This window comes from Pyxicephalus adspersus, chromosome 5 (assembly GCF_032062135.1).
Source record: "Pyxicephalus adspersus chromosome 5, UCB_Pads_2.0, whole genome shotgun sequence".
In the NCBI taxonomy this organism is placed as follows: domain Eukaryota; kingdom Metazoa; phylum Chordata; class Amphibia; order Anura; family Pyxicephalidae; genus Pyxicephalus; species Pyxicephalus adspersus.
The window spans coordinates 141,374,558-141,398,735 of NC_092862.1; the positions used below are offsets into that span (position 1 = coordinate 141,374,558).

At 37.7% G+C, this 24,178-nt stretch overlaps 1 protein-coding gene across 1 annotated transcript in view; it reads right to left on the bottom strand.

Moving 5' to 3' along the window:
- Positions 1-217: 217 nt before the first annotated feature.
- Positions 218-24,178, bottom strand: part of DGKB (diacylglycerol kinase beta) — a 293,858-nt gene continuing 269,897 nt past the window's right edge. Inside the window, exon 26 of the mRNA XM_072412954.1 lies at positions 218-9,760. Coding sequence (XP_072269055.1) covers positions 9,653-9,760 — 108 coding nt within the window. The 3' untranslated portion in view covers positions 218-9,652. The remainder of the gene's footprint in view (positions 9,761-24,178) is intronic.

The window sequence follows — 24,178 nt, forward strand, 5'->3', positions numbered from 1 at the left end:
ATGCATTTGAATGGCCAATCACACATCAGTAGTTAGAAAGGTGCAAAAATGCCAAGCGGTAAATCATCAGTGTAAACAAATTCTAAAAGTGAAGTTACATTTTCATTAGAAGAAGTGTTGAAAATTGAGGACCTCAGAATCATGACTTGGGGTGTGATCAGATTTTTCAACGAGAAATAATAAAAGACAACCCAATAAATCACAAGAAAGCAGAATAAACCTTGAAAGTGCAGTATTTAATCTTTTGATTGTAACAATAAAATAAGCAAAAAAACATACAAAGGTCACACTTTCAGGACATCTGAAACAATCAATGAGGCACTCCAATGAAGCTTTATGTCATATCTCTGATGCCCCGATTTAGGGACAGCCATACTATTATAGCAGTTCGATATTACACTACAGTCTACCTGCAAGCTTCTCCAATGCCAGAATTCACTGATAAAATGCAGAAAGCAGAGAGCCACTAATATCAAAAGCAGTTCAATCTCCTTAACCCAACTTTTACTTTTACTTGTGGAATGTATTCATTTTAGAACCATTTCTCTACATAGGATTTCTGATATCGTAAATAAGGAAAGTGTAACTCCACCTTCCTATTTTTTGCTTTTATATTTCTCATTGTCAGTTAGAACTCAATGAGTGGGTATTGTTTGTTGATTATGTGATTTCTACAAATTTTTCTTTCCCTGGTGTAGAATAAGTTTAAAGACTGGTACTATGAATGCTGTGAAAGGGCTAGTCACTAGTATCACTGGTGGTCTCCCTAAAAATTGTCCCTTTCCCCATTATTCAGCATACTGGCTTACCATGTCAGCAGGTATTTGCTTTCTCATATCAGCGATGTACTACTGAAGATTGCTAGGGTTAATGTTAAGAAGCAGCAGAAGAGGCAGAGAAAGCACAGATCCACAGAAAGCAGGGAGATCCTTGCACTGAAGATCCTTGCGTACAGCTTCCTCTCCAGCAAGAAGAACATTGAGCAGCACATAGTGACACCACCAAAATTGCACTTCAAATCTGTTAAAACTAGCAGCAGAGGTGGAAGAGTTCTAGATCCCACTCTGCAAATATACAGAACTAATCCTATAGAGATTTATATGTTCTTTGCCTGCTACCAGAACTCCTCTATTCTACTAAATTGTTCTTCGAGTTCGAACTTTCTTTGCTTATAAATATTTGCAGTATTATTTAACTGGTGTTATTTAATCTTGGTATCATTGTCAAGTATAAATGCTTCTATATTTTAATCTAAATGTATGATTTCAGTTTTGGAACTGGGGAAGCCCTTGTATTCTCTGAATGACCCTCTGGATATATTCTCTGGGTATTCCAGTGGTTTTCTTGTATTATATTTTATCTGTTCCCCACTACCAAGGCATAAAAAGTTGTCACTTTCTAACAGGTGGATTCTCCAATTATTTTTCATTATTAGCAGCTTCCATTAATGGTGGTTGGATAATCCCGATTAGAGTTCAACCCAAACTACTTCAACCTTGAGCAATCTGAGTTTTAATGATAATGTACATTGAGTCCTTCTTTACCGGTCATTGACAGGTAGAGTATGGCCCGGCCAATCTGGCCTTTGGATGATGACAACTGTCGATCATCTGATGGGTGGATTGGCCAAGCCATACTATATTGGCCATTGACCAGTAAAGAAGGGCTCAATGTACATTATCTTTAGAACTTAGATTGTTTAAGGGTTGAAGTAGCTTAAGTTGGAATTGAGTCTGATTGGAACTATCCCACCACCAATAATAGAAGCTGCTGATAATGAAAAATAATTGGAGAATCACGGCTCAATAAAAAAATATTTTTTCCAACTGAATTAGACCCAGCTCCATTCTGCTCACCTCTAACCCTATTGGGGAATGAGCCACTTTCTTGCATTTAGATGGAACTAAGAATTGGGGATATCTTACTATTTCAGTCTACGAGAGATAAAATATTGGCATTGTGTTAACCTTCCATAAAAATCTCAACCATTAGTTTTGGGTAACTCTAACCTTAACTGTAGAGAACAAATGGACTAAAATGAATACCACAGCACCTTCTACTTATCAAGGTATCAACCTATTGCGTACCTTTCTATAAATATGAAATTTGCATTTAAGCCGCTGAAGAGACACCACACCAGCACATTTAATAAACATATTGAGTTAACCACTTCCAATGTAACTAGTGCTCTTTTTCTGCATCATGTTTGTTATCAATATACATATACAATTGTGACAAAAGACAACTGTTTTCTAAGCATTGATATGTTGCATTAAAAAAAAAACACAGAAACATTATACACATACCTATTAAGATATACATTATAAATTGAAATATTACAACAAGAGGAATTTCTTTTCTGGTAGAAGAACACATCAAAGAATAGGTAAAAAGATTACCTTGTTCGTCCCAATGCTTTGTTCTTAGTTTCATGTGCTTTGTAAACATTTACAGAACTTTAAAAAGTGCAAAATGTTACTTGTGGTTTTGCAACGTCAAAGACAAAATCCAAAGTCTCATTTTACTGAGCAAGACACTAATATTTATAATCTAAAATACTTTTTTTTTTATATATATTTGTATATGTTCTAAAATAATCTTTGGATTAAGGCAGAAAAATCGAATATCTGATGTTCCCTTGTAAAGAAGAATTTATACATGTACTGCTTTCAAAGGGGATTGTGAAATGCTTTCAATTACTTTTAGAGTTTTTCATAAATTGCATTGAATAAAGCTCCAGTGATTAAGGCATTTCGCTGTCAAATTTTCCTTTGAATCAGTACGGCGAGAATCATTAAACAGAAACAAGTCACATTTGATCCCGCAAAAGTAGGCAACACCTTTGACAAACGGCAGATAGGTAGAGATTCACTAAGAATTAATTTTACTTCTTGGCAAATTGTTGACTTTCCCTTGGAATTAATGGAAAGGTGTTTTTTGGCAGCTATTAACCAAGATAATAGAAGAAATTTTGTGCTCAGTGCAAAATTATTTTCAGGGACACAGATCGATTCATTGGACATATTGGTTTATAGGACCACATGCAAGAGTTGTTGGCTGAGTTACACTGTATAAGAAGCAATAAAACATCCAATGTGGGCAACAGACCAACCAAGCGCAGTATCTGTGTATGGTTGGCTCAGTGGGTAGCACTCCGGACTTTACAGCACTGGGCCTGAGGTTTGAATCTTGGCCAGGACACTATGTGCAAGGAGATGTATGATTTTCCCTTGTTTGTGTTGATGTTCTTCCAGGCACATTATTCCCACATCCCAAAAAACATGCAGTTCGGTTAATTGGCTTCCCTTCAAAATTGGCCTTAGATTGTGTTAATGACATATGACTATGGTAGGTGATTAGACTGTGAGCCCCTTTGAGGACTTTGTAAAGACTTTGTAATGCGCTGCGTAAAATGTCAGTGCTATATAAATACAGGTTAATAATTTAAAGAAAATATATTATATGTAAATATGTGATAAACTCTTTTTCTCTTATTGAGGGACATAGCTTCATTACATATGTGGAATGTTGTCAAGATACATCAAGAGGAGTGGGCAAATACAACAACCATCTACAAAATGTGGAAAAGTCTCAAACTGTGAAGGATGTTAAGAAAAATCCATTCTTTGGACACTACGGAGCTTTCTAGCAGATGTGGGATTTCACAACTAGGTAATTTTGGACCCTTGGGCTTTTTGAGCATCTGGTGTCCCCATTCCTTCAGGTGACAATATAAACCCATCCATCCAATGAATTGAAAATGTGTCCATCAATAAATAATAATTGAAATAAAATTTTGTGCACACAGTAGGAAACTCAAAACTAAAGCTGAATGACGAATAGTGTACTGACTGTTATGATGTCATTGGGAAATGTACAACAACCAATAAGAATAAACCTTTCATCTAACTGACAGCAGCAAAATAAAATTGGGTCACCGGGGTATTAGGATTGGCATATGAGTTTTTTTTACGTTTATCTACAACATTGTATGGGCATTTAGGCATATGTCTGCATCATTGTTATATGGCAGTTCTAGGCTCACAGCCAGCCACTGACAAGTATTAGAAAGAATTCAGAGGTGCTGTTCTCTAAAAAAAAAAAAAATCATCGTATTGTATTTAAACTTTAAATATGGAAGATTTTGGCTGACGTTTGGGTACTATTTGGATACGACCAAAGCTAAGCTCCATTAAGTCAGATCTGCAATGCCCCATAAGAGGGTAGACTATGTAATATACAGCAGAGTATATATTGTAGAGCTATGTGGAATATTGAATGTACAGCACAGTGTACAGATTGTGGCATTGTGCCATATAATATACAACATAATGTACAAAGTGGGGAAAAGTGCAATAGGAAATGTACAGTGTATAAAGTGGAGAAGGATGCAGTATATTGTACAGGACTGTCTAAAAAGTAGAGTAGTGTATTGTACAGCACAGTGTACAGATTGAATGGTGTGCAGTAAGGAATTTACACACCAGTGTGGAGTGTTGTTCAGCAGATTGCACAAAGTAAGCTGGAGCATGGACGTGACCCTGTCCAACTTTGGAAAATGGCCTGGGTAAATTTTCTTTATTTTGCCTAATACCAATACTGGCAAATGGTGGTCATCATACCAACAATTTCCTTTTGAATTTGTAAGTCCCATGCAAGGGGCAGTTATCTACAACCATGCAAGGGGCAGTTATCCACAACCTAATTCACCTCCAAACGACACCTATAATCACACAGCAAGGCTACTTTCTCTAAAATTTGGTCCTTAGTTCCTTAGTGAATTTTACCTACCTTTTATTCTAAAGAGTGCTGTCTGTTCTAGTTAGCATTCATATAAACACATCAAACAATGTCAATAAATGTTGAAAAAAAAAAAAGACACTGCCTAGGGCAGGGCATTTCTACGAGAGCAACTGATCTTTAACAAGAACAACAAAATGCATTTCAGCATGCTATATTTACACCATAATCAAACTCAAAGTGCAGCATTTCCCTGCTGGATTAAAGCAGTTTTCTTCTATATTTCATATTTAAAAATACCGAAGCAGCCTGTTCAGTATTGGCAAAAAGGAAACAAAAAGAAGTTGTATGTAAAAAATGCATGCAGCAGGCTTAGGTTAGCTTTGACACTATAAATTGGGATAGAACATATATAACTACAGCTGGATGTATTTCTTTAGAGCTTTGGCAGTTTGAGTTTTGTGACTCTTGGTCAACCTAAATACCTCCTGACCCTACATGTTTTTGGCATTTGCCAAATCTGGACCCAAAAGAAGAGAGGTCAGCTAGATACCGTAGTAGTAGGCAGCTTTGGAAAAGAGAATGGGGAGAATTGAGAATGCAGGTAAATCCTCTTGAAATTTTAAGAATAAAGGGTGTTGGAAGGGAAATGCATATATTTTGCCTTCCCTGGTTCTCCACCATTTATTACCATGGTTCATTTTTTGTAATAACCTTTCTGTTTTGATGCACATCTTGTTTTAGATACAATGACATTATTACCAGGTCTATGTGCTTATTTATAAAATGCCCAAAGATGGTGACTGTTGGGCTGGACTGGAATGGTGGTATACATAGCTTTCGGAAACCATCACAGCCCTCCCTTATCACAGGCTTTAGTCCTGATACAAGCAGTGGGATGGTTCTGGCAGGAATCGTTCAAATGTCAAAATGCATTGATGGATGGATGTCAATCAGAAGGGGTGGGCATTCCAAGACAGATTCCATTTGCACACCCAAATGTGATCTGCTACGATTGAACAAACTAAAATCCTGTGACCAATGCCAACAGGGCAAGGCCATCAGGCTGGGAAGGAAAAGGCTTGGTAATGCTCTTCCAGACAGGAAAAAAATCCAAAAGAGAAGTTCAGCTTCAAGATATCAATCAAGAAATCTCCTAAAACTGGGACACAGTCAACAAAGAAAACCCTAAAACTTAAGTTTTGAGTTTCTAAACAGAGTTTTGAAAAACTCATAAGCTGTTGATTGCTTGTTAATGATAACCTCACATATCTATATACCCCTTATGCAGTAGCAATTTTTTACATTTCCACTATGGACCTGTTTGTTTAGCCATAACTTTGTCATTACTTACAATTTAAAAAAAAAAATACATCTTTTTTTTAAGTTGCAAGGTTTCTCCAAGTGTTTTATGCACTAATTTTATTCATATATTCTACATCAATAAAATAAAAAATAGAAACATTGTATTTATTTAATGAAACTTACAGTGTTCACATCTGCAAGTGTCATTTTACACAGTGATTGACTTTGTGAGTACATGTCCTCCACCTAATAAAACTACATGAGTAGCTCTGAATAGATTTCTTGACCCATGTAAACACAAGAAATATGATGAAGAGCACTTATTAGAAAAAGGTAATAATAGCCAATTTTATTTTGTAGCTTTAAATAGAAGTGGCCCCATATTCTATACAATATAGGAAAGTTTGACTTGAAGGGAAAATCTTATATTAAAAAAGAAATCACTAGGTATTGGTTTGAGCAGTTCTTAAAAATTACAAAGACCTGACAAACAGGGCCCCTAGGAACCACCAATGCACGTTGGCTTTGTATTTTTAATGAATCTGAACACAAGATCATGAGCCTGGTCACATTATCTAATGGTGCTGGGACAATAGCTGATATATAACCCCTGTTCTCCAGCAAGCTAAATAAAACCATTTACAAAAGACAAGCTAAATCTTTAGGACCCCAATTAGAATCAGTAGATTGTGTGCTGCACACCTGTACTCTTCCCCACAAAAAAACTTTACAAAGCCGATAAACTCCAAGGTTGGGGCAAACTTCAAGGTTTGTAGCTGGGCATTGCCTGCAGAGGTCTTCATAAGCATGGCAAGTATAATATTGCAAGTGATTAAGAAGAATGGCTGTAAGGGCAGTGATAGGCAATAAGGCCTGGAGAAAAGGTCACATAGCTGACCTCTACCCCATATGAACCCTTTTAGTTATTTCATGTTCTGGTTCCTATACCACAGCACCAAAGACTTCATCTACAAGCTTATTTTAGTTTCCATTGTTCCCCAATACTGCTTTGCATAAAAAGATCTACATAAAATATTGTATTTATTGGTCCCTAATTCCAGCAGTATCCTTCCCAGCAACACTGCAGAAGTACATTTATTTAAGTTTATTTAATGCATCAGACATGTAATCTCAGCACTTGGCAAGGTAATCAAAACTGCTGTAAATTTTTTTTCTCAGCCGTGAATTTTATTCAGTGCCCTTGATTAATTATGCATTAACCCATTACTCTAAACCCTTAGCCAGTAAATCTTTGGCGGGAAACAGTTTGTTACACCAGTGGTTTGAATGGATCAGATTGGATATTTGTGTGCTTGTATAGATTCACACAAATTATTCATGAATCATTTTCTTTGATGGAGGACATATAGATAAATAAACAAAAGTGCAATTTATAATTTACAATAATAATATTAATACTGCCATTGTCACATAATATGTTCATGAAATGTACAACTTTGCTGGGGCAAAAAATATTTAGACTGATTATACTAGAAAAATAAATAGTATATTAGTGTTATTTTTTTCACGTGCACCCAGTCAATGAATCAACGCTACTGTACAGAAAAGACTGGGTTATTGTCATGTATATATTCTAAAACTAGTGAAGCTTTGTTGTCAATATGTTACAGCTAAAAGATGATATATAGACAGAATATATCTTACTAGATATTTTGACAAAGCTTTCTCATGTTAGTGATTGGTTCATGACCTGCTGGGGTGGAAGTGTATTGAACCAGACAGACATGGGCAATGAACTGAATAAAGATTTCCATGATGGAGAGTGCAAAGGACTTGAAGTTTGCGTAGGATTCCCATTTACAATATGTTATTCTCTATTTTTTTTTTTGTCCTGGCCTCTTCCTACTGTGGCCAGCTTTTTCTTGCTAAGCCCTGCTTCTTCCTAAAGAATTCTTTGCTTTCTTATTAAGCCCTGCCCATTCCTATCAAAGTCCTGCCCCATCCTTCTAAGTCCTGCCCCTTCCTTCTAAGTCCTGCCCATTCCTATCAAGCCCTGCCCCTTCCTTCTAAGTCCTACCCATTCCTTCTATGTCCTGCTTCCTCCTGCTGAATTCTATTGTTTCTTGCTAAGGCCTTCCCCTTCCTGAAAATCCCTGCTCTCTCCTCCTAAGTCCTGCTCTTTCTTGCAAAGTATAAATGATTTTGTAACTATTAAACTGAACCTGTATTTGGCCTATCCAGTTTACTATTTCCCTTGGCTGGTATTTCTCCACGCTTTATTACCACTTACCACAGTGATGCCCCGCTAAATGTTATTACTGCTAATGCTATTACTTTCAGGTTTGGGAATCAGGCAACATTTCTCCCATATTAAAACTTTAAATGCCTAAGCAACCAATCAATTAGCCCATGTTCTGTTCCTTGGGGGCAGGGCCATTCCTCTTTGTGTGATCCCACCCAACTATCACCTTTACCTTAGTTAGGAAACAACCTAAGTTTTTAAAATTCCTTGCAAATGAACCACAGCCTAATGCAGGAATATACTCCCATAGACTTTCTCCCATGAGCATTGCATGGCTCGAGGTAATACTTTTTATTTTAGTGTTTTTTAAGCCATTTGTGTTTGGGGGGGGGGGGGGGACATTTTTTGGAAGGTCTTCTTTATTTTCCTTGATTATGTTTTTTTTCTCTACTTCATATTCTTTCTTTATGATTATCCTTTCGATTCTCCCATTTTTTAAAAGAAACATTTATATTGTTAGATTTGTGACTAACTGGCTGCCAATATTTATTATTGTATCATGAAAAAAGTGCACGCTGATTTGGAATCCCGGCCAATACTTTGGGTAAGTTTGTAAGGCCATGATACGAAATAGAATGTTTTAGTAGATTTAAAAGGAGGTGAATGTAGATGTATAGCTCAATCCAATAAATCAAAGTTTTTTTACACCTAAACAAATGTTGGAGTTGCTCTTTTGCAATCCTTCAGTCATTGAAAGGCTGTATTTCCCGACGTTGGTCAGAATCATAATGAAAATTTTCTTTCCCTTAGTGTTTAGTTTCCACCCTCCTATTATATCTCTTTGGCTAATGAAGGCCAATGAAATTATTTTATTATATTTTTCATTTGCCCCGCTAAATTATATTGCCCCCTAATTATTGGCCAGGAATGACTTTTTTTGCCTTGGCTTTGTTATAATTAGCCTACAAATATGCAATGGTCATTTTCTTGTGCTTCTGCTAAAGCCTACAACATTAGCAGACATTGAGCAGATGAGTTGAGATAATTTATGGTATGGTATATTGATAAAAGATTTTCTGTAGCCTATAATGGGTTGCACTACTTCCCCTATCTGGGATGTGCTGTGGACCAATACGATTTTAGCATTCAGATGTGTTACTGAGTAAATAAAATGCATGCAGATTCATTGGCTGTCATGTTGTTGTATATAAATTAACACTGACCGTACATGCTTAACTTAAAGAAAAGAAAAAAACTATTACAATAAATAAAATTATAATTTAACTTTAAAGTAAAAAAAATGTAAAATCAATTCCATTATTCAAAGAACTGGTATATCAGAAGCCCATGGAAATGGGTCAAGACCATCATTTTCAATGAATGTGTACAAGTCTAAGCAAATATTCATTCTTTGTTCCTGTTCATTGTTCCCTTGATAAAGGACGTGAAGAGACTGTTCCTCGGGGGAGGTCCCATCAGCATGGGGGCTTGGTTTTTGTGAGTAATTTTGATCTAGAAAAGAAACAAAGAGTAAAAAAGTTAGTATTGATATCAACAAATTGAAGTATGTAAAACCAAAACAGGTTCATATATCTATATCTATATCTATAGCTATATATATTTATATAGTTGCATTATTTTTTGGCCAGGATCTTGTATAAGAGAGAGGGATCACTGCATAAAGTCATCTCCAACTCATCCCAAAGATGAGGGTTAAGGTCCGGACTGTGTGGTAAGCAATACATGTGTGAAAATGATGTCCAATGTTTCACTGAACCTCTCTTTCAAAATTTAATCTTGACAATTCTACCATTGTTATCCTTGAATATGCCCATGCCATCAGGGAAGAAAGTATGGAAAAGCCATTCAGATTATTCAAAGAATTGGCCACATAACATTGATTAACCTAATTTTGACCAAATGAAGCAACCCCAGTTGATAACACAGCCCCCACAGGTACCCCAGATCATAACACTGCCCCCACAGGTACCCTAGATTATAACTCTGCACACAAAGTTACCCAGATAATAACACTGCCTCCAATGTCACTCCAAATCATAACACTGCACCCACAGGCACCCCAGATCATAATATTATACCCACGGGCACTCCAGATTATATCCATTAACCCATAGACACCCCAAAATATTAACACTGCCACTACAGGCACACCAGAATGTAACACTGCCCCCACAGGAATTTCAGATTATAATTTACCTCCACAGACACCCCAGATTTTAACACTGCCTCCACAGATACCCCAGATCGTAACACTGCCTCCACAGTCACCCCAGATAATAGCACTGCTCCCCAAACACCTCGGATCAAATCACTATCCCCCACAGCACCCCAAAATCATACCACTGCCACCACAGACACCCCGGATCATACCATTGTTCCCATCAGCTTTGGGACGTCTTTATCGGCCAGGCAGTGTATTTTTAAACCAGTTGATTTGTATGAATGTGTATACAAGTTTGTGGACACGTTCCCAATATAAAAAGGTTAGCTTGCCTCAAAGGCCACCAAAAATGTCTTAGCGGCTAATGAGGCAGTAATAAGTTCAGTCTGTGAAAGCTATTGTACAGATTAGGACAATGACATAAGCTCTGATTTACTTTCACGTAAACTACCTTAAATGATCCACGCACCAAAAAGATTATGTCGACAATGTTTCCTAATTCAAAATTAAAGGAAGACATTTTATGAATGCGTACTTAGCTCAGAGCTAATTGAAAGTGATTATCAAACTGGCATTTTCCCTGTGACTTTAAGATACATGGTTGCACCATAATCGATGTCCCTAATTACGTAATAAAAAGGTTATGCGTTGCCGATGGGCTGGAGAGGCGATAACGTTTTTCAAAAGTATTAGGAGACATTTTTCTTGATGAAACTACAAGTAATCCATGATCCGTCATTTATTAAATATCAGTTGTCAGAGGTATCGGGGCCGCCGTGGTAAAGGCTCTACTTGGGATGAGATGCCACTTCGTTAGAGGCTGCAAAATATATTTCCTTTTAAAGTGCATAGCTGACATTTGCAATGTAAAATGGATATCTTTTTCCGTGCCATATATTAGCCGTATTGAATAAGAAAGTATGTCACGCATAGGGTAATCATTAAAACAAAAAATGGAGCTTTCATCTTTTTTTTTTTTGGAATGTGTCATTTTCTTGAAAAGGTATTGGAATAAAAGGATCGCCAGTCACTACTTACTTTAAAGGAATAAAATGTACTTTTACAACACATTAGCTTTTTTAATATATGCAGAGACATCAAGCAACTTTGCAAATATAGTCTCTTACCTACCTCCATTTTTTACTATATGCTTTCAGAACTGTCAGTGAGGGCCCATGCTAATAAAAATTATTGTTTACTTTTAGCTTGTCTGCATCCCGCACTGAAATGTAACGTGCAGAGCAGCCCATGTGCAGACAAGGACCTAAAGTAACATGGAAGGCATCTGTTCAATACACCTTTCTGATTTAAGTTTATCCAAACTGCAACAATAAACTCAATTTGCTTTCTTTTAATTTTTGAAATACATTATTTCAAACAACTGTAATATCTCATCAATAAAAGCAAAAAAATATGTTTACTATAATCTAATAATTAAATAATATTATTATAAACAGGATTTATATAGCGTCAACATATTACTCAGCACTGTACTATAAATAGGGGTTGCAGTGACACAGGAGGAGGAGAGGACGCTGGCCCGAAAAGCTTACAATCTAAGAGGAGGGGAAAGTAGCACACAGTAGGAGGGAATTGTTTTCTGTATTGTGTGAATTCTATATTAGATTTGCAAGAAGTCTTTTTAGCCACTAGTAAACCACACAGAGGCTGCCTCTTTGGTTACAGAGCACCTTCTCCAAAATGATGGACGTGAAGGTGCCATGTATTCTTGGCACACTCACTGTTTCCATAACATACTTCTACTCCATTGGTGATTATTCTGCTTCTACTGTATATTCATATGGCACAGAGAAGTAGCGTTGTCACCCTAGGCTGGCAAGTGTGGTACTGGAAGGTGAAAAAAAGAATATAAACCTGAAAAAAGGAAACAAATTCAGCCACCAAATATAATAAACTAACTGCATGATCATCTGCACTCCTACTCCCTTCCATTTAACTAAATGGGAGCTGTTGGGAATCATTTTTTGCATGCAGTTGCAGCAGGTTTCCAGCATAGTTCACAGAAATGACATATTGCTTCTGGCCATGCAGTTACTTTTTTTCCTTTGGAGGAATAACCGCACCACCGCTGCATACCATGGGCTCCTGGGTTCATTGCAATAGTTTGCTTTATGCCAGGGGGTGGCTAATCATGTGGTTTTCCATCACAAGTGTGAAGGTGACCTAACTTTTCTCTAATCTTTTCTGATCTTTACACTTGCTTGAGATCAGATACAACCCTGAAAGGTGCAGCAAATACTGGACATCCAGTATTTGCAAAATCAAGTTAGGGTATGTACACGTGCAATAATTATTGTTGTAAACGAATGACTAACGACCGTTCGTCCGATAGACGTTAACCAAAAAAGTGCACAACGACTGGCCAACGATGCCGATGAACCAGGAATGTTGCTGTAAACAAACGACCGTCCGGGCGGATCTGATTGGGGGTCGGTCGTTCACTATCTATCTATTGTCGTCCAGTGATCATTCAGAGATTGTTCTGTGATACACTTTCTCCGGAACATGTCACTTCCTGCATCCTTCAAACGATCGTATTTAGTGTGTGTACATTATTGGTGGATTATATTTGAACGATAAAATAATTGTGCATACTCGTTGATCGGTTGTTAATCGTTTGTCTTCTAATGATAATTATTGCACGTGTGTATGTAGCCTTAGTAATAGCAAAGCCTGCATTTCACTCATCACTAAAAATACATTAAAGCCCATCATACCAACCTCCCTGGTAGTCTCCTATATAACCACCTCTTATTATATGTATGGAGCCTGTTCTGATCAGCCAAGCTTCACTCACCATTGAATATTGACCAGGCCATACATAGCCCTCCATGGGATTCATTCTTCAGTAAAGGAGACTCCACAATTAACTTGTGCAAATTATTTCCAATAAGGAATTCCATATTTGTTTTACACTTCACTTATCAAACATGACACTAATTAATATTCAAATGAGCAACTGCATATTCATTTAGGTAAATCATTAAGCACATAATTAAATGATATTCAATCTACAATGATATTAAATCTTCAATTTGTCATCATTTTTATAACATCAGTCAAGACAAAAAGACGAGGTGCTGGGTGCCAAATAGAATTTGTAGTATAGGTGAAAATAAATATATATATTTATTATATATAAATATATATATATTTTATATAAATATATTATATATAAATAAATATATATATTATATATAAATAAATATATATATTATATATATATAATGTATATAGAGGGTAAGTTTAGACATTTGCATATCGTAATAATATATTTTATACATCTATAATTATATATATTACCTTTGCATTAAATCACATTTGTCTCAGTTTCCAAAGTTTTTTTTATTTAAATTAGAAATAGACCATCTGATGAGTTTTTATTGCTGTTTTCGCCCCCACTGGGAGAAATTTACTCTCTCTATTTAGACAATTCCACTTGGACAATGGAAACCCTTAATTTTAGAGTTGTCTCAAGAACAAGAGATGAAAAGAAATCTTCCATTGTGGTCGCCTGTTCTTGTGACAAAATGTCTAAAACAAGAATTCTTTTACATTTGGTAAGATTATTTTCTTATTTCTGGTTGGATTTCTAAGATAGGAAGTAAGGGGAAATCTTCCTAGTGAGATATGGGCTGTAAAAGCTAAAATTAACTGGAATTGGATTGTAACCTTCTGCTACCCAAAACTTTAGGCTGTGAAATGTTTTTGCATCAGTACTTCTGAATTGGTTGACCCCTATTTGTGTGGCTCACCACCACTTGGTTTTTTGGGACCTTCTTGTCCCCTACCACATCCATGCCAGCTCCTCTACCTCTCATTTTAAGCCTTTAGTTTTGGGGTGATTGCCAAGCTTTTTTAAACAACAATGATAGGGAGTGAATGTGTGAGGAATTTGGTTCACACACGTTACCATAATGTGTACAAAAAAAGGCAGAACCCACAGACAGCTTTTCAGTATCTGCCTTTTGGCTTGCTTGTTGTCTTTATTGGGAGGTGTAAGCCTATAATTCATATTTACTGTTGCAATAAAGTACAGAGAATATAAGATCTGCAAGATGTTGGTGCATGCTGTTTTTGCACAACAATGAAGGTTCAGCCACACAAAGCCCACTATTGGAATTCACACCATAGGCTATATTGGTTTAGATTAAGTCTTCCTAGGATGTCTCCATACAAACTGTCAGCTTTCTCTATCTTATATCTAACGTTTCCAACATATATTACCAATGTGGCTTCTGGATAACCCCCTCCTTTTTATAGTGATGGGGCTTGGAGCTCCAATTACCGCCATCATTGGCTTTTCTAGCCTACTGACCATGGTTCAATCTTCAGACAAAACATTATGATGTTTACCAAAAGATTCAGCTCAGTAAATTTGCACATAAATTCTGAGACACATTTGGTGCAAAACCAAACCTTATCCCGAATCATCATCCCGTGTAAACTGGGTATTTTGTAAAGGCTGCAATTAAGGGAGGAGTGCTCGAAGAACATAGTGGAAATGAATCTAGGACTATCAGGCTTTAGTCAGCCTTAATTGTTTAACATCTTCTGGATCCCAATATGATATTGAAGCATTGCATGATATACCAGATTCCTAATTCAAAAATGTTCCAAAATTGTGCATGCATTTCATAAGCTTCATTTAAGCCAAGGTTGCCATTGGAAGGAGACAAAAAGTACTTTTCTACCCAGCTCCGATCAAAAGAGCTTGACTTTAACAGTGCTGAAACTTTTAAACATGTGGTATTCAGGAAGTTTACCTAGTAAGGGGACGAGAAATTTCTGATGCAGGCAATCCAGGTTATACCATCAGAACATTTTTCAGCTATGACTACTTCAAAGAGACCCTCAATGGTCCCCAAAGACATCAAAACAGCTCTGTAACAGAAGAGCTAGTATGCTTACCTATCCAATAGTGCATACCTTGTTCTCTTCCAGCATGGCAGCCTTCATCAGTCATTTTGGCATTCCACATTTTCAGGAATTCTTCATTCTAGTCAAAACTTTTTTATGTCACTTTTTTTACTGCCACTGCCATAGATGTTGGTAATAAAGTTGGTATGTGATTCCAAGTAATTTTTTTTTACATCATTATCCAGTCTGATGCTGGTTATGGTACCAATGTAAGCCATACCCTCAAACTTTCATGGTGTCTTGGATTATGTGCAACTTTTATTTATTTATTTATTTATTTTTTTTTGGGGGGGGGGGGGGCACTGAGAACAAGTAGCTAGGAAACTGCCTTTATAGGCACCTAAAAACATCATTAGAGTAATGGAGCTGCAAGCAGCGTTGGTCCTAGAACCATACAAGCATTATCAAAATGGACAACTTTTGGCACAATGGCACAATTCAAAGGAACCCCTAGCAACCTCTGGATCAACCCTGGGGTTCCTGATTGAGAAGGGCTGCTGTACACTATAAGTAATAGTTTATCTATGTAGATGGCTAAGTTAGAAAAAGAAGAAAAGGGGCCTCCTTTATAGGCACCTAAAAACATAATCTAAAGGCATGGAGTTTGCTCTAATAAGTGGTCTTGATATCAGATTTTTACAAACATCATTAAATGGGAGATCTATCAACCACAGTTCAAAGGAACCCCTACCAATCTCTCAGTGTTTCTTGAATTTTTTTAACATGGGGAACCCCTCAAAAGAATGCTCAGACCTTCAGGGAACCCCTGCTATAATTACTATATCTACAAATCACAGTACATTAACATGGTGTTATTGGGAAGAAAGCTTCTTACATTGCAGACCATTAGGAAGAATGCCATTGTTACGCAAAAAAAAAGACACTGTGGTCAATAAAACTGACCTGAGAAAATTTCTCTTCACTCAAGGAAACCCTAGCAACCTCTGGAGGAACACTATGAATTCAGGGAACCCTGGTTGAAAAACACTGCTCTTGAGGAACCCTCAAAAAATGGCTGCTGTACACTATAAGTAACAGTTTGTTCTTGTAGACGTCTGAGTAAGAGAAAGAAAAAAAAAAGCCACCTTTGCACAATCCTTAACGTGGTAACCTGAACCTTTGGTTGGCTCATTAATAGCTGTTTTTACCACCCAGCCTATATTAATGATCCCAGTAATTTGGTAATCCTATAAGTGGTAATTACTTGATTAATTTTGGCCTGACACCTGTGATCCAGTGGCACCATAGAAAACATTAATCAATGGGGCCCTTTTTTCAATCAGCATATTCATCTGCAGAATGGTAAATAATGTAGCGTTTTTGACACTTATGCTATGGCCCAGGTATTCAGAATAGGCTTAACGTGCCACTATAAAATCTGCTTTCGAGAAGCAAGATGATGAATACCCCCCTTTAAGTAACACATGTGAAGACATTTCAAATGCTCGGGACCCCAAATGCATTTTTTATGGTCTATTTAAGAAAATATATGTCGATGTGATGATGTTTTACTAACATATTAAGGGCTCCTTTAAATTTAATGCATACATTTTGGGATTCTGTCAAAAATAGCATTTTTTCTTTCTCTAAACAAAATTTAATGAGTATAAATTCAAGTGTGAAAGGTTATTTTGGCAGATCTCCTGGGTCCCAACACCTCGGACTGTTGTGTGAATGTGGTCTGAGAGGGCTTTACTGTTTGTTGTTGCTGCTGCATATTTTCGAGCCGTGTAACAGCAGCTGAAATTTTGTTTTTGTGAGCTAAGAAGAGGACGTAAAATGTTTCTAGAATGCACATGGACTTCCTATAACAGCTTCCATTAGACACAGGCGATGGGTAACCAAATTATTTTTTGTTTTACTCATATTCAACATTATATTCTGCATTTTACTTAGAAACTTGAAGGATACACTGAGCCCTTAGTTCTTGTGCTTCTGAAATGCACCACCCAAGATTTACAGCAAGGTACTTTTTGGGCCCAAGTAATTTTTGGTGTTATAAGCCTAATAGACTTCTACTTCAAATCGGCTAAAAATATTCCAGGGGCATCAAGACAAAAGTTGTCTGAAATCTTACAGTTTGCTTTCTTAAACGAGAAGCACAGCTTGAATAGAAAAGCCTATTTCCTTCAAGCATGCTGGAGAGAAGGACCATTGATCTCTGTGTGGAAGCAGTGATATCTCTGCAGGGTTCTGATACGCCCCCTGCTGAGTGAGACATTAGTTCTGCAATCAGTCATGCACATTCTTCCTGCTGATTGGACAGCTCTAGAAGGACATCTGTGGAAGCCTCTGTTTTTCCAATGTATTTTGCTATCAGTGTTGTGCTACACCAGCTTTTTGCAACCATTTTAACACGGGGGAACCTTGAAATAACTTCCATGTCCTACGGAAACTCCTTTTATATTTACCTTATCTACAATTTGCAGTCCATTAGATGTGATCATTGGGATGAATTTCACCCTTATACATAGCCAAGAAGATCATTGGTGTCACCTGAGAGGTACAAACTGCTCATTACTCAAGGAACCCCCACCAACCTCTGGAGGAACCCTGGATGAGAAACATTGATCTAAACCAACAACTGGCATCATCAGTATCATTGTGTGGCCATTGTCTATGTCATACCTCCTGGCTCCCCTTTATGCAGGAAGGTGCAGCAGGCAATGATTGAATTTAGGGAAGTACCTGTGACAGAGACTTGTCTCCTTTGGTGGTCACAGACCCAGCTCCCATGTACAGTGCTGACACATATATAAATATAAGATAATAACAATCTCTCCCCAACACTAGTAGTGAGAATTTGAAGGAATGGCGTCTATGACCATTGGAGCTGACAAGACTTTGTTAGGGACAGAAGATGGGCAAAGACTACAGATATACTACAAGAGATGTTTGGAAACCAAGTATGAGCTGCAGGCAATACACAGGGACATACTACAGAAATTAACGTAGAATAGGGATAAACTACAGGAGATGGGCAGAGATCAGAGATATGAACATAGAACATGTTAAAAATTTCTAAAGATCACAACCAATACAGCTCCTTTACAAATCAATGGTTTGGCTCTCAATACTGACTGTCTGGGGCCAAGGGATGTACAATGGGCGTAAACGTCCAAAGACTGGGCACCCTGGATACTACATGTGAAACATATCCATCAATCATTCAGCAATCGGCACCATTGCACCTACATTGATGATCCTTTGATCCACTAACACCTCTGACTATCGGACAAATTAGCCATCACCTCTCAGGTTCTCAAAATCAGTCTGGCAGTGACAACCAACCCATAAAAATTGGGAAGATCTCTCATAATTATCTATCCCTTACATTTGGCAGAATTTTCTTTTCATTTAGCTCAGGTATATGGCAGAAATATGCCGTTGTTATCATTAATCCTGAACACAAAGTGGAGATGACAGAGCTGGAAACATTATGTAAATGATTCATACTATTTTTGCATGTTGTGTTCGGAACGGTATCACTGAGACCTTACATTAATAAAACTGTCGTGCTCCAGCCTGGAAGCCTTCAGTGTCAGACAGTGGAGGTAATATATTCCACAGATAGCAGGAAGTGACAGTTTGGATTATTTTAAGCTTAATTAAAATGTGCAATTTTTTTTTCTTTATTCATAATTATCCCAAATTAATTAGAAATTACTCACAGGTATAAGCCCTGCTCTTAGCAGTCACAAGATAGAAAAGGCTTCGGCGTTTTATACCTAAGTCGCGCAGTTTTGCCACGCCGGGAGCAAGCAAGCAGTAAATTGTGTTGTCACTTCCACACAAAAATATTGATGGCTGTAAAATTGGAAGAAATTATGCCGAGGTAAACAGACTTAATTAGCGTATGAAAAAGTGGGATTGCCCAAAAGTTACGCTCTGGGTTATAATGCTCGAAATAATGAAAAGACACGTTGGAAGGGAATGTTGAAAATTCCTGGAAATGTTTTTTGCTTTTTTTATTTCAAGTTGCACTGCATTGTCTGTATCAGCGCAACAGTCACAGCTGACCACATAAAGGAAGATCACAAAGTTTGACTACCAAAAATGCAGAATTATGACTGCTTTGGGATTGCGCGAATCCTGCGATCCTGCGCAGGTCCCATTGTTTGGCATCTTGCGCTTGCACCGCAGCGTTGCTTCTTAAAGAACCAGCATCTGCACATTTGACAGCTGTAGACCTACCGGAACTAATGCCCCCATTTATTCTCTATGGGACTGCTGCCAGAAGACGCCACATGTGCCCTGCCCAGAGGAAGCGCTATCCACACCATGGGTTGCAGTGCCAAATATAATAATGACTGCATGTCACAATTGTCCTTCCACAATTCCATGCAAACTAAAAGCTTTACCATGCTGATGTCATTTCAGAGTAATTTCTGCCTTTTCATATACCAGCAGATTTTATTGAAATACTTTATCTTCAGACACTTTATGTTACAGGGTGACAACGTTCTGTCTCAAATGCCAATTGTTCTCCTGCATTGTTACACTACTACATGTGCTTCCAATGGAGACTATAGAACTGCTTTACTAAAGGGGTGGCTAGGGAGACTGAGGCTGGGGAGGGGAGGGCTAGATGACGCTAGACGTCCTACAGCCAGGAAAATAAGTGGGCTCTAGGTGACTTGGTGCAGTTTCTAATGTACATTGTAATAACTAACGTTGTGCAATAAAATCTTAAGTAAGGAGAGGAGCCGGTATAACCGTGCAATTCTGAAGGAGAGGCTGGAGGGCAGATTTAATGAAGGGAAGGCTGGAAGGCAGATTTAAGGTAGCATTCATTAATTCCGGGAGTCTGAAGATTCATCGGTATTACTATTAATATCTTGTTCAGCTATCAGGCAAGAACATAAATATCTTTTTATGTCAGAAGATTTCTCTGGGTGAGCGGTGATAGAATCCCCTCCACAACTAATTAATAGGCTCTCTATCCCGACACACAGAAGCATATCAAATGATGAAAGAGTAAAAAAAAACTTGCTTCTTGGAGTGGATTTAAATAAAATGACTTCAACTTGTTTGATTTGTTATGGTTTAAGAATCCAGATCACCTGAGGAGCTTGAGAGCTCATTTCATCAATAGGTTTGTGGTGCATTTTGCTATATATACACACATGTGTTGCATTAAGCAACCTATTTATTTGAATGGACTACCCAATGCAGCACATAACACACATATGTAGTTCATGCTGTGTTTTTAGAAGCGTATTGCACAGCTGCATTGTAATTGCATTTTAGGTGGCATTAACAATGAATGACAACCTAGCACACCAATGCATTTGCTGTACATTACTACACTTTGTGTTATTGCATGTATTTTTGCATGAACATTTGAGCTATAATGCAGCACACTAGTGGATTTGATCCATAGAGAATAAGTGCACACTGGTTTTTCTTTGCAGCTAAACTACACCTCCTCCACCCATGCATAAAAATCAAGATCTGACGGGTGCAGTTTTGTTGTGTGCTCACATCCTGCACTGCAGGCTTTACTTTTCAATACAGCCTGAGCATTACAGAACCATAGACTTCTATGGGATCATCTGCAGCCTCCAGGACACAGCGCAATAAAAGTCCATAGGGCTACAGAACCCTGGAAAAAAAGTTCAAAGAGAACCGAGATTAAATGAAAAAAATATAAACTTCTTTAGACAGAGGGGGTTCAGCATTAGGTAATATTTCTGAGCGTTTAAAAAAGTGCCATACCATGTAAAACAATAAAGGGCATGACTTTCCAGACATGGCAGTGAAAAGCTAGCAACCCCCATTGGTTTCTACTTTTGTCTGTGCCCATTTTAAAGATGGGGCACCCTGGGCTATTGCCCAAATCTCTAATTGACAGACTGGCATAGGGTGCAGAGAGCTGCAATGCTGTACGTTTGGGTCCTCCCCACTTCAAATTTGCCCAGGATCCCAGTTTGTCTAAACCCCCTTCCCCCGTCCTCTGGGAAAAGTTGCCCTCTCTGTTTGCCCTGGTGCCCATTGTAAATAGGGCAGGAAGTGATTGGAAACCTAAAATTTTACAATGTAGCTAATATAAAAGTAATAGAATTTAGATAGCCAAATTATGGTTTTGTATAAGTGCCCCCCATATAAATTTCAGAAAATCAGAAGCCACCATTACAGATGGCAGAAAAGTAATACAAAATTGATTTGGAAAGCTTCTTTACTGCAAAGCCAGGAGAGCATGGAATCTTCTTCCAGAGAAACTGGTAGCAGAGGATCCATTGAAAACATTTAAACATGATGAAATTGGTAAGAAAATAAATATATTTACTTATTCACTTATAAAATACAATAAAAATGTTGACCCAGGGATTTCACTGACAGTCATTTTGAGGTCAGGAATTTTTTTTCCTTTAACAGAGACAAATTGGCACAAGCTTTAAAGGAAATCTAAATGCTTTCTAAAGTTTATCTTTACATAACCGTCTGACGCACTGTCTGCCATTCTTCACGGGGAATCTATAGTTTGTATAATAAAACAAAAAAAAGAGACACACAAAACTACAAAAAGGCGAAAATGTAAAAATGTGAGTTACTATTAAAAAAATATTGTGAACGTTGGTGTAACAACTCCACTTATATACTAGAAATGTTTAATATTTTTTTTTTTAAGGGTTCCAGATTAATGAGATTTTAAGATGAAATGTATTTATGGACATGTTTTTCTTTTAGGTTTGTTTACTGTTAAAGAAGATTAAAATCCATCAGTTTATTCTTTTCTGTCTCCAATTGGGTAGATCTACCTTGCCTAAGTCGTAGAATTGCAACAAGAAATCCTTTTAAATTAGAATAATCTCTGATTTACTATGCTGTCACCCGAACAGGTATTCTCATTGTAAAGTTCCTCCGACCTCTTGTTCTGGTGACAATTGTAAAAACTTTGGATTTTCAATCCATTTAGTCCACCATTTTGTCTTTGTAATATTTAGCAATAGGAGAAAATTCCCCAGGTATTGTTTGCAGTGCATCTGTTGTATCTTTTTTAAAGCTAAAGACCTAAAAAAATAAGTTGCAAAGAGGTAGAGCTCATTGAAAAAGGGGACATTGGCAGGAGTTACATCATCATTGGCCATCCAATGGGTAAAAAGGATCCAAAAGTCCGGTGTGGACACACGGGGAGGATGAAGGCTTCCTAGGATGCAGCAATGACAGGGTCCTGGATCTGTCATCATGGTGCACACAGTAAAATCTGTGCCATTCAGCTAACCATAGAAGGGGCTCTAATCATAGCCCATTAATAAGGTAAACAATGGAGATTGTCCATCTCCACCAGCCAAATGTAATGCACCAAGCATTGTGCCGCCAACCCAGTTGGCAGTATTTCTTTTACTAATTCCCTGCAACATCCCTGCAAAATACCATTCAGAGAGCAGTTTGCTTTGAGTCAGTTTTTGGCATGCCAACTCCTTTGGTAAGTCATCCACTTTGTCACTTGAGAAGATACACATTAGTCTGCAAACTTAAAGCAGAACTAAACCCTGAGGATACTCACCTGTCTATGTTACATCCCAGGGAAAGCCACCTCCTTTCCTCTTTTCTTCCACATTCTGATCTTGATTGACCAGGTCAGATGAGGAGTTTGGACAGATGAGCGGCTATCAGGCAGGAAAGAATACTTATTGCGGAGGGGACTTGTCGCTTCCTGGAATAAAGTCCTACCTGATGCCAAGTTTTGAAAGTGGAAAGTTCCACTTCAAGTAATGGCAAGCACCTAGAATTTACCTAGGAACTTAAAGCGTACCTAAATTTCACAAAGGGTAGACAACTTTTCATGTATTTTAAAAATTCTTTTTGTTTTGTTTTTGAGCAAAGCCTCTCAGGATACCTATGTCACGCATCCTGGGATACTCTTGGGTGCTCAGAAGAAGCCTTTTTGTGAGAATAGAAAAATTTGCCGATCTCACGCATGCGCAGTGAGAACGGCAAGTTTTTGTTTACAATCCACATCACCCGATCACGCGACTGGGTCAGGTGATGTAGGAAGAAGAACCAGGAAGAAGAGGCAAAGGTCGACGCCGGCTCGGAGATAGATGCCGGGATGGTGGGGGACCCGATGGAAGACCCCTTTGGATCGATCGACTGTACTGAAGGTACGGGATTGACAGGATTGAAGGTAAATGCATTTTTTTTTGTTTTAGGCTTTTTAGAGTTCCTCTTTAAGTTCATGTGAACTCAAACCACATCTCTAGTAACTGTGGTCACCAGAACTAAAGGTAAAAATAGCACAGAAATTCCTCCCACCTTTCTTTTTAACCCCCCCTTTCCTCCACACTCCATAAATTAAATTTTCTTAATACATACCCTAATTCTATAACATTTCTGATTACATACAAGGAGACATACAAGGTCCCCCTCTTCTATTAGCTTCTCCAACAGCGGGCATTCCTCAAAGTCACATGGAATAGTGATCACATTGTATCATGAGCGCCATTCTCAGCAGCATTCAACTGTGAGCCCTAGCTTTATGATAATGCTTCTGCAGGTTGTTTGTCCATGACAGCTTAGGCTCTGAGGAAATGAGTTGGGTGATGGTGGGTGTTATGCAATGTGTGAGAGGGTCAAAGTGTTCAGTGGCAAAGTAATATAGCAAGGGCAGTGCCACACCTAGAAAAATAGTGCAGTGCAAATGTAGAATAAGGGGCAAGGAGACATGTTTTTAAACAATACATCATTGATAGGCGTCTATACATCAGAATGATGAATAATCATGAAATAAAAAGAAACAGAAGCTATTGTTTAAAAAAAAAATACAGTAGTGATTGATACAATTAAAATTTTTAATTTCTTTA